This window comes from Mobula hypostoma, chromosome 12, assembly GCF_963921235.1.
Source record: "Mobula hypostoma chromosome 12, sMobHyp1.1, whole genome shotgun sequence".
NCBI classification, from domain to species: domain Eukaryota; kingdom Metazoa; phylum Chordata; class Chondrichthyes; order Myliobatiformes; family Myliobatidae; genus Mobula; species Mobula hypostoma.
The window spans coordinates 63,019,190-63,031,570 of NC_086108.1; the positions used below are offsets into that span (position 1 = coordinate 63,019,190).

A 12,381-nucleotide genomic window follows, 5' to 3' on the forward strand; every position below is an offset into this window, starting at 1 on the left:
ACAATTTGTCTCCCACTTCTAGCGAGCCTTCTGCTCCCTCCTCCGCATCTCAGTGATATTGTCCTCTGGCCACCAACAGATTTTATCGTCTGGCAATTGCAGACCAAAGGTCAGTTAGAAAGAGCCAGTCAGCATGTGGAGACATTTCTATGATGCTTCATCACCTCTAACCCTTCACGTGGAAGAAGTACCTGCTCTGGACTGAGGTTTCCCACAATTTACACACCTGCTTTGCCACAGGTATGTTGCCCTTTGACGTGCGTTATAGCTACAAGCGGAGGAGCTGGTGGTGGAGGTCCCATCTGCCAGGGCCCTGACTTGCCAATAACAGAGTGCTTGGAAGCGGGTACAGAGGATCAACCTAGCTGTCAGCCACACCTACTGCTGCCAAGATAACCACTATCTTCAAAGGATGGGCATAGACAAATCCACTATCTCCTGAATTACTGACTATCTGACAGATAGACCCCAGTTTGTAGCTCTCAGTCTGAGATGGCGGTGAGTGGTACTGGAGCATCACAAGGGACTGTCCCGTCTCCTTTTCTGTTCACACTGTTTACCTCAGACTTTCAGTACAAATTTGAGTCTTGTTACTTGCAGAAGTTCTCTGATGACTTTGCAGTGGTTGGGTGTATCAGAGATGGGCAGGAGTAAGGACAAGTTTGTGGAGTGGTGTAGGAGGAATCACCTGCTCCTGAATGTGGCCAAATCAGGGAGATGGTGATTGATTTTAGGAGGAAGAGGATTGTGATGAATCCTGTATGCATTCTGGGAGAAGTTGTGGTGATGGTAAAGTACAAATACTTGGGTGTTCACCTCGACAACAGACTTGATTGGAAAACCAACACCAATGCTGTTTACAAGAAGGGGATGAGCAGACACTATTTTCTAAGGAAGGTGAGATCCTTCAATGTGTGCAGCAGGAAGTTGGAGATCTTTTACCAGTCTGTTGTAGTGAGTGCAGTCTTTTTTGCAGCTTTATGTTGGGCGAACAACATCAGTGCTGGTGAAGCAAAAAGACTAAATAAACTCATCAAGAAGCCTGGTTTCATCCTTGGCTACAATCTGGACTCTTGAGTTCATGGTGGAGAGGAGGTTACTAAGCAAACCGTTATCTATCATGGACAATCAGGCACATCCTCTCTGTGACCTACTGAATAAGCAGCACAGCACCCTTTCCAACATACTCATTCAGCTCCGCTGTCACAAGGATCGTTACAGAAAATTTTTTCTACCAAATGCAATAATCATATACAACAGTTCATCTCTGTGTGACAGCAGAACACATATCATAATGCTATAGTCTCTGTTTTATATTGTTTTGTACATTATTATTACACATTAGTGCACATGGTTAAATTATTATGTGTATATTATTATTCTGTGCTTTACTATTAGTTATTATTCTTTCGGGCTGCACACTGCTCAGTGTGTTTTTAAAGGTTGCTGCTGTAACGAAATAATTTCCCACTCAGGATCAATAAAGTACTCATTATTTTATTATTATTATTGAATTATTATTATTATTATTATTATTATTATTATTATCATCATCAACAACACCAAGCCAGACTACTCTGGCCTGGGGACTGTGTCTGACTGTAGTCCCAAGAACTGCACCTGTGCGCCCACTCTTACAAGCTCTCACCCAATCCATTGATCCCTTCAAGATTACCCATCATAGCAATCCGGTCATTTACCATTTCTAGCTGTCATTGTCCCTAAGGATCACATCTATCTTCCATGCCTCAAGCCCATTGTTCTTGGGCTACTCAACCCAACTAAACCTATACCCCTGGAACTTTGGATGGTGGAAGCTGGTCCAGTATACACGGTTCACCGATTGATGGATTCACATCATTGAGGATGGTCTGTGCATATCTCCTTGACTGGGAAGGTTATGGCCCGGAGGAGAGTTCTTGGGTGCCATCCGGTTTCATCTTGAATCCATTGCTCCTTAAGGAGTTCCACTGGACCCATCTGGATCGCTCTGGGCCATTGGATGCCGGTCATAGGAGGGAGGGGGTGGTGTCGTGTCCTGTCAGGCCTGCACAGACAAGCACTTCCCAGTCTCCACCTAGCTAACAGGAATCACCTGCCACTTGTTTCCAACATCACCTGCAGCCTATTTAATATGTGGGAAGATTTTCTGTCCTTCAACTACCTGAATCAAAAAAATAAGATTACAAGTATGACATGAGAATTTCAATGTAAATTGCTTGCTCAATCCATGGACAATGCCTTGAAACACAATGCTTTTTCTAATGGCAGAAAGAAGAGTTCAACCAATGGAGCACTGATTTTGCTGAACTAAATTACGTTACTTATGATTTCTGGAACAATATGAATCATTGTTGGCACCAATAAAACAAAAAAAATTTGAAGATTGGCTCATATACATGGGTAAATCCCTCAACTTTCACACATAGTAATAGTCAATCCACTTTACACAATCACTATTATTGTATATTATAAATGTGCTGTTTTCATTTTCAAACTTAATATGGTTACTTATTCAAAAATATTAAAAGATTCTAAATTTCAAAAATTCAACCAGAAAACTATTTAGTTTTGTGCTGTACATGAAAAAATTGTTTATAACAAACTACAAGACACTTCCAAAAAGCACACAAAAGAATTCTCCATTCATCAGCCAGTCTCTATTTCCAGTAGTACCCAATACAGAATCTATAATGAGGAAGATGGAAAGTGCATATAATTATTTAAACTTTACAGATCTTATGTATTCTGAAAACTAACAACTTTCTATTATGTGCATTTTTGTCTTAGATAGAACACGTTGTTAAAAGACATGCTGCATTGCCAGAGCTGGAGTCCAGAGCCAAGGCCAGGTCTGTCTCACTCTTAAAGCCTGGTTAAAAAGATTAATGAATGCTCCTCTGAATGAATGAAAGTTTTTCTACTGTGCAGGAAAGTGTACTTCATTGCAAAATACAGCATATAACTTTGCTTTAAAGTTGTATTTTCTTTGTGTAGTTATATTTTGAACCATTTTTTAAGACGTGAGTTTCACTGGCAAGGCCATTGTTTTGTGCAAACCATAATCACAAAAATTTGAATTTCATATCGAAATGTTTTGGTGAAGTTAGAATAAAATGTTGTTTTGATCTAAAATGGTATACGGACTTAGCCACAGCACGTTTGTATACCATTCATGCAAATGTCCAAAGAAAAGTCATATGAACATGCTAAGCATTAGTTCACTAACATTTCCAAAAAGAATAAATGACCTTATGTATGTCTTCATATATTAAGAATGGCATGTGAAGAATACCAGAAGACCAATTTTCTGAATATATACTCCTAACATAGCTGTCTCCATGAAACAAAAGCAGATCAGGAAATAATAGGCCTATTAGTAACTTTCTTTGAGACATTAATTTTCCAAATTGCAGCCCCATAACGGACTCCTAAGTGTCCAATGTAATATGAATGGAATGAGATCATGTTTCGTGTAATTGTCATATAAATATGTTCAAATCTTCTTCTATAAATCATCCAACATGTTCTGTGTATTTAATAATTTCTTGTTTATAAACTTTAAACTTTTTTCTCTCACTGTTCACATCCAGTTCTATTTAAACATTAGGACAGTTGAAGTTGGCCTTTTTTTAAATTCTTCTTTTGATGAAGGCCCAACCAGTTCCTGTCCACTTCTATCGTCCTTTGGCTGAACTTAAATTAAGCAATTTCCCTTTTGACTTCATTCACTTTCACTAAGTAAGCAAGATAAACTTTATTAGTCCTACCCACGTCAGTCTTTTCATATGGATCATACTGTATATTGTTGTAGTTCAACTCAAGTGGTCTCTCTCCACTACTTTTCCAATATGTTGATTGCTATATTGATACTGCTTCATGCTCTTTGAAATATTCATGAATTTTAATAAATTTCACTTCCTTCCTTGACTTCATTTCAATCCAAATGCGCTTACCTTTGGAATCTATTATCAAGAATGAGGTTTTGAGGTACTTGGAGACTAATGATAAAATAAGTCAAAGTCAGCACGGTTTATGTAAAGTGAAATCTTGCCTGACAAATCTTAGAGTTCTTCGAGGAAGCAACAAGTAGGGTGGATAAAGGAGAGGCAGTGGATGCCATTTACTTGGATTTTCAGAAGGCGTTTGACAAGGTGCCACACGAGGCTGCTTAACCTATGGCGTTACAGAAAAGATACCGGCATGGATAGTAGAATGGCTGACAGGAGGCAGCAAATGGGATTAAAAGGGGCCTTTTATGGTTGGCTGCCAGTGACTAGTGGTGTTCCTCAGAGTCAGTATTGAAACTGCTACTTTTTATTTTGTTTGTCATTGATTTAGATAATGGAATTGATGTCTTTGTGACAAAGTTTGCAGATGATACGAAGATGGGTGGAGGGGTAGGTAGTGCTGAGGAAGTAATGCGATTGCAGCAGGACTTAGACAAATTGGAAGAATGGGCAGAAAAGTGGCAGATGGAATACAGTGTTGGGAAATGTATGATAATGCATTTTGGTAAAAGGAACAATAGTGCAGATTATTATCTGAATGGGAGGAGGTTCAAACATCAGAGGTGCAAAGGGACTTAGGAGTCCTCATGCAAGACTCCCAGAAGGTTAATTTACAGGTTGAGTCTACTGAAAAGAAGGCAAATGCAATGCTGGCATATATTTCAAAGGGAATAGAATATAAAAGCAAGGAGGTAATACTGAGCCTTTATAAGACACTAGTCAGGCTGCACTTGGAGTATTGTCAACTGTTTTGGGCCCCATATCTCAGAAAGGATGTGTTGTCATTGGAGAGAGTCCAGAGGAGGTTCATGAGGATGATTCCAGAAATGAAGGGGTTAACATATAAGGAGCATTTTGTAGCTTTGGGTCTATACTCACTGGAATTTAGAAGAATGCAGGGGGGATCTCATTGAAATCTACTGAAAGGACTAAATAGGGTGAATGTGAAGAGGATGTTTCCTATGGTGGAGGTATCCAGAACTAGAGGGCACAGCCTCAAAATTGAGGGGTGACCTTTTAGAACAGAGGTAAGGAGGAATTTTTTTAGCTAGTGAGTAGTGAACCTGTGGAATGCTCTGCCACAGACTGTGGCAGACGCCAAGTCCATAAGTATATTTAAGGCAGAAGTTGATCATTTCCTGATCGGTCAGAGCATCAGAGGATATGGCGAGAAGGCATGTGTATGGGGTTGAGTGGGATCCTGGATCAGCCATGATGGAATGGCAGAACTGAATGGCCTAATTCTGCTCCTATGTTTTATGGTTTTATGGTCTTATGGTCTTACCCTCAGTAGTGAAACAGTGAATCATAGTTCTGCACTGTTTAGCCAGGGAAAGTATTGTCCTCATATCTTTCCTGCAGAGTTGTCTAAGAACTTTGTGAATTTCAATGAGGTTAATTTCCTAAACTCTGGATAATAAAGGCCTTGCCAATTTAATGTCTCCTAATATGACAGAACCATAGTTCCAAGAACCAGTCTTGGGAATTTTTCGGTGAGGGCAACAATATTTCACGTAATACTCCATCTGTGGTTTCTTCAAGGCCCTATAGCCACACCTTTATTCTTATACTCAGATCCTCTTACAATAGAGGTTAACAATTTGCTATTCCCTATTGTATCTGCGTATTAGCTTTCTAATTTAAGTACAAAGGCACTCGTGCTCCTTAAATTTTAATACTTCCCATTCTGTCAGCATTTAAAACATATTCAGCATTTCTGTTTGTTCTAATTAAGTGGATAAACTCATCTATTTCCATATTTGCTTGATTGTTTCTTGTTGGTTACCTTGTTCTAAATCCTTTAAGTCTCTAGAGTTCATAGAGAATGGTGCTTAGAGGGGCATCCATAGAAGTTTGTCAAAGTTGTTGTTCACATGCTGAATCTACACAAACTGCTAAGAAAGTAAAAGCACAGTAGTGCCTTCTTTGTGATCACACATGTCCTACTTCCAGGAAAGATCCTCTGATATGTTAACACCAAGAAATTTATAGCTACTAAATACATCCATTTATTTAATGATGAGTAGGTCATGGGCCTCTGTCTTCTTCCTTCTGTAGTGGTATTGTTGTGGCAGCGCTCAGCCAGATATTCAATCTCCTTCCTATATGCTGATTTGTTACCACCTCTGCTTTGGCTAACGTGTGCTCCAATGCTTTTATTTGAGATTTTCAATACCATCCCAATTGCTTCTTCTCCACTCTGAGCAGTTAAAGACCAGGGATTTCCACGTATCAGCGCAGATGGTGTCAGTACCAGGGTGCTCAAAGCCTGTGCCCCTCAGCTATGAGGAGTACTTCGCCATATATTCAACATGAGCCTGAGGCTCCGGAGGGTTCCTGTACTGTGGAAGACGTCCTGCCTCGTCCCTGTGCCGAAGATGCTGCGCCCCAGTGACCTCAATGACTACAGACCGGTGGCATTGACCTCCCACATCATGAAGACCCTGGAGAGACTTGTTCTGGAGCTGTTCCGGCCTATGGTCAGGCCACACTTAGATCCCCTCCAGTTCGCCTACCAGCCCCGACTAGGAGTTGAGGATGCCATCGTCTACCTGCTGAACCGTGTCTATGCCCACCTGGACAAGCCAGCAAGCACTGTGAGGGTCATGTTTTTTGACTTCTCCAGTGCGTTCAACACCATCCACCCTGCTCTGCTGGGGGAGAAGCTGACAGCGATGCAGGTGGATGCTCCCCTGGTGTCATGGATTCTTGATTACCTGACTGGCAGACCACAGTACGTGTGCTTGTAACACTGTGTGTCCGACAGAGTGATCAGCAGCACTGGGGGTCCAAAGGGGACCGTCTTTTCTCCCTTTCTCTTCACCATTTACACCTCAGACTTCAACTACTGCACAGAGTCTTGTCATCTTCAGAAGTTTTCGGATGACTCTGCCATAGTTGGATGCATCAGCAAGGGAGATGAGATTGAGTACAGGGCTACTGTAGGAAACTTTGTCACATGGTGTGAGCAGAATTATCTGCAGCTTAATGTGAAAAAGACTAAGGAGCTGGTGGTAGACCTGAGGAGAGCTAAGGTACCGGTGACCCCTGTTTTCATCCAGGGGGTCAGTGTGGACATGGTGGAGGATTACAAATACCTGGAGATACGTATTGACAATAAACTGGACTGGTCAAAGAACACTGAGGCTGTCTACAAGAAGGGTCAGAGCCGTCTCTATTTCCTGAGGAGACTGAGGTCCTTTAACATCTGCCGGACGATGCTGAGGATGTTCTACGAGTCTGTGGTGGCCAGTGCTATCATGTTTGCTGTTGTGTGCTGGGGCAGCAGGCTGAGGGTGGCAGACACCAACAGAATCAACAAACTTTTTCGAAAGGCCAGTGATGTTGTGGGGATGGAACTGGACTCTCTCACGGTGGTGTCTGAAAAGGGGATGCTGTCTATGTTGCATGCCATCTTGGTCAATGTCTCCCATCCACTACATAATGTACTGGGTGGGCACAGGAGTACATTCAGCCAGAGACTCATTCCTCCAAGATGCAGCACAGAGTGTCATAGGAAGTCATTCCTGCCTGTGACCATCAAACTTTACAACTCCTCCCTTGGAGGGTCAGACACCCTGTGCCAATAGGCTGGTCCTGGACTTATTTCATAATTTACTGGCATAATTTACATATTACTATTTAACTATTTATGGTTCTATTACTATTCATTACTTATGGTGCAACTGTAACAAAAAACAATTTCCCCCTGGGATCAATAAAGTATGACTATGACTATGAATCTCTGTTTCAGTGCAGTTGATCTGCACAGAGCTGCTGACACACTGCAACATGATGTGCCCTGCAGTCCTAGCAGCATTAGCTGCTCTCTCACCTCCTGCTCTCTGGCAGACCACAACAAAATGTACTCAGCTCTCTTACTATAGAGAGAGATAAAAGACAGCAAATAGCATGGTGTTACATAAACTTTGAGCTCCTCCTTGGAAGGAACCTGAGGCATGTAATCTCATCACTGTACTTTTTGCAACTCTGTGGTTATAACTGTGTCTGCACAAGCAGCAGAGTTTGTTCAGAACATCATTAGTAAAACTTGGACATGAAAGAGAACTACTCCCCAATTCCTCAAGTAGATATGGCATTTTCCCCTCCTCCTCCTGCCTGTTTCAAAAACTTATCCTACCCTGAGTGCCCTCTGTCTATGCAAGGAATGTTTAGAAGTAAATCATTTTTGAAGAAACTCCATCATACCTGCCACACCCCTCCCTGGAGCCTGTAACAACTCAGTCAACTATTGAAAGCTCCAGGCATATTGAATTATAGTAATAAGCTGGAGTTGTAAATCATAATTAGCTGGCGATTAATGAACAGTCTCTTCAGAACACACTGTTGCTGCTGGTGAGTGGGACTTTGATGTTAGTTTAGGTGGAGCTTATTGGGAGGTTGGGGAGGTGAGCATGGCAATTGTCTTGAAGTGTCTTGTGAGTGAAAAATGTATTCACCCATCCATGGAAAGGCATTAGTGAGAACTTTAAGCATCAAAAATTGTACAGCCTGTGCTGCATGTGACCTATATACAATTTCATGTCCTATATCTGGAAAACTTCAATGTGAATACGCTAATATCTTTGCACCACAAAGGCAAGAACATGCCACAGACTCCATTTGAAGTTCTCAGGAATCTAACAATGCCCAACTAACTGGCACTGAGGATTCTAATTTCTTATTGGCTTGCATATTCCCATCTCAAGCCATTTTCACGTTCTGGAAAAAAGAGACCGATCTGAAATATTGGCTCCTTTTCCCCTCTCTGCAGGTGAATAAGCACATGGACAGGAGGGATATGAAGGACTATGGTTTAGGTGCAGGTCGATGGAACTAGACAGAATAGTAGTTCAAGCAACGCACAGAAAATGCTGGAGGAACTCAGCAGACAGGCAGCATCAATGGAGTCCTATCGACTATACTCTTTTCCGTAGGTGCTGCCTGGCCTGCTGAGTTCCTCCAGCATTTTGTGTGTTTTGCTTAGATTTCCAGCATCTGCAGATTTTCTCTTGTTTGAGAGTAATAGTTAAGCACGGACTAGGTAGGTTGAAGTGCCTATTTCTGTGCTATAGTGCTTTATGACTCACAGATAAAAATCCATTTAAAATATGTAGTTTAATATATCAATATATTATTATACTTAAATGGTATGTAATATTTTACAGCATGGCTTTACCTCAGAAGAAATAGGAGGTGCATTTTGGTCCTGTACTTTACTATATATGCAAACAAGTGTGATAGTAACGACACAGAGAAGGACTCAGGACTCACACCATCAGGTTACAGACAGTTATTACCCCTCAATCGTAAGGCTTTTGAACCAGAGGGGATGACTTCACTCAACTTCTCTTGCCCCATCACTAAAATGATCCCACAAGAACTCTTCATCTCATGTTCTTGATATTTATTACTTATTGTTATTGTTATTTCTTTCTTTTTGTATTTACACATTTTGTTGTCTTTTACACACTGGTTGAATGTCCAGATGGTGTGGTCTTTCACTGATTCTATTATGGTTATTATTTTATAATGGATTTATTGAGAATGCCCACAAGAAAATGAATCTCAGGGTTGTATATGGTGACATATATGTACTTTGATAATAAGTTTACTTTGAACTTTTCTGATTGTTCAAAGTATCTGCTAAAGTATTTATGCTGTCAGTAAATTCAACCAAACATGAAAACCTTATTCATGAATAAGTTATGAAGTCTTTTAGTCTTTATTAATCAAGTCAGTATTCATTCCTAAATTTACAGTACCTCTCAATACTTGCCTAGACCTGTGAACGTTACATTTCCAACATTCCAACCACTGTTCTTGTATGTGAATTCAACTTCTTTGGAGAAAGGCAGTGAGAGCTGTTTGTTTATTTTCCAAAGGAACACCTCATACCATTGTCCATTTCATGGGAGTGAGTTAATATGGAAGACCTTGATAGCCTTAATTTCCAAATGCATCTACATAAAAGATTATTTTTGGCCACTTTGTTTACTTTCATTCTTGATCTACTCCTATATTTCTCATAATCAGCTTAAATGTTACGTCTTACAATTAAGATATAGAAAACAGACACAAAGAAATGCTTACTTAATTTCCTGAGTGTGGATCTATAGCAGCAAAATTATCAGGATTATCAAAGGTACTTTTCATATATGCTATTGAAAACCTGAACTGCATCATTCACTTCTGGGAGTGTATATCTTGCACAATCTCTCATGGCCTAAGAAAACATCCTACCCAGTCTAGAAAGCTCACTGATGTCCCTACTTTCTGAGGAGGCTGAAGCAAGCTGGACTATGTATGTCAATATTCATGATATTCTACAGATGAGTATTTGAGAACATTCTAATATGCTGCATCCCTGTGAGGTACAGAAACTGCTATGCAGCATATAGGAGGGCTTTACGGTAGGCAGTCAAAGTTGCCCAGTGCATCATTGGCACTAGCCTACCCACCATAAAGGACATATATACAGAAAAATGCTGGGAAAATGCCAGAAACATCATGAAGGATCCCACCCACTTTCATTATGGAAGGCCTGTACTCCCATCAAGGAAGAGGCTGCACACCAGGACTACAAGACTCAAAAACAATTACTTCCTCTAAGCTGTCAGGCTGATCAACAATTCCACATATACACCAATCCACCACCACTACATTGTCATAGTCACTTGATGTACAGATACTCCTGAACCTAGCATCACTTTATGTACATACAGTCTATGTATATAAGATAACCTTATGTATTTCTATTTATTGTGTTCTTTATTGTGTTTTTGTGCAGCATCAGATCCAGAATAACAATCAATTCACTCTCCTTTACATTTGTGTACTGAAAAAGGACAATGAACTATTTTGAATCTTGAACCTTGATAGCACAATTCAAACTCATGACCCAGAATTTCCTGAAAACCTTGGCATACCACCACAAGTTTATAGTACAATAATAATTCCTGCACAAAAGATGAAGAAAATTATTAAATAAGTGAATTTTGCCAACATTTGTCATGCCTGAGTTTCCCAAATCCTCTGTATTGATGAAGTAAACCTATTATTAATTTCATTTGCGACTGATAACTACAATTATGTCATCATAATTAAAATAATTATAAGATGAATTATTTATGCTGTTACATTTTTGTTAAAATGTTGTGTATAAATGTTGATTTGGTGACTTCAAATTTAATTTTCATACAAAAAGAAGAATTAATTGAAGAATGTGCTATGAAGTAGCACAATTTCCTTGACTTCAAATGACGTTTACATTTCAGAAAATGGCAGGAAATTTAGCTTTTGTGCTTTTTGCAAAATTGGCGTAGAAACTGCTGTAAACTTTGATATGATTTCTCAGTTATTTTAGGTCTTTTGATTGAATAAACATGCATATCCTTGGAAGTCATAAACCGATTAACAGCATGCAATTAAAAATGTCTTTCTGCAGTAATGTGAACAAAGGCATATAGTGAAAATTGGACTGATATGAGACTTATCTACAACTCTGGGATCCCTATAATAATATAAATTGAATTATTTGAATTCTCTGTGCACCAAGATTTAGTACCCTTGAAAATGCAATTAACTCCTCTACACAACAAATTTAACACATTTGTTAACCAACATCTTAAAGTGTATTAGCCTGCAATAGCCTCCACAGTTACAAAACTTCTTAATATAATGTTCACAATTATTGTAGTTGACTATAAGCTGGATATTTTTATCCATTTTATGGAAATATTTTTTCTCAATTTATACCACATTATACCAAGATGAACAGTTGAATTTTTGTGTCAAGCAGGTCAGTAGACAGAACAACTGGTGAAGTAAAATATAAATTGGGTTACCAGTCTTTTTATCTCTGTTTTGTTTCCTCCTGTCGGAATAAAATTCTCTTTTAATCAATCCAGGTTACAATGTGCCTGTACCATGGTTATTAGTGCTGGGTGTAGGATGTTTGTTGGGTTGTTTGAAAAAATGGAACATTTATCAACAAACTAACTTCTCAATTCATTGAGAGGGTAATAAATATGAATAATCATTTCTAGAATAACTCCTTAAATGCAGCAAGAAATTTTTGTCTGAAGCAGATATCATCTCAAAGACTGCAACTTTGAATATATTTAAACACTTTAAAATAAACAGTAGGGAAGACACTTCACAGAGTACATCCAGTGGATTCTGATTAATTGAGCCGTCAGATAAATGGGGAAGCCACTTATTTAGGACAATTCTTGGAGAACAAACACAAATTAAGAAAATATCTGGAATATCTGGATTCCCTTTGCTTATTTGGGGCACCATGCCACTTAATTGGGACAGGCACTGTTGCCGAGCCATCAGTTGCATGCACATGCGTGGCCGTTAGACA

General features: G+C 39.6%; 1 protein-coding gene across 16 annotated transcripts in view; it reads left to right on the plus strand.

The window, feature by feature from the left end:
- Positions 1–12,381, plus strand: part of fggy (FGGY carbohydrate kinase domain containing) — a 352,624-nt gene that overhangs the window by 231,573 nt on the left and 108,670 nt on the right. For all 16 annotated transcript variants that reach the window (XR_010019906.1, XR_010019908.1, XR_010019907.1 and 13 more), the window contains exon 10: positions 2,791–2,852. Coding sequence is in view for 13 of the 16 variants with exons in the window: in XM_063064268.1 (XP_062920338.1) it covers positions 2,791–2,852 (62 nt within the window). In the remaining 3 variants the exon portion in view is untranslated. The remainder of the gene's footprint in view (positions 1–2,790; positions 2,853–12,381) is intronic.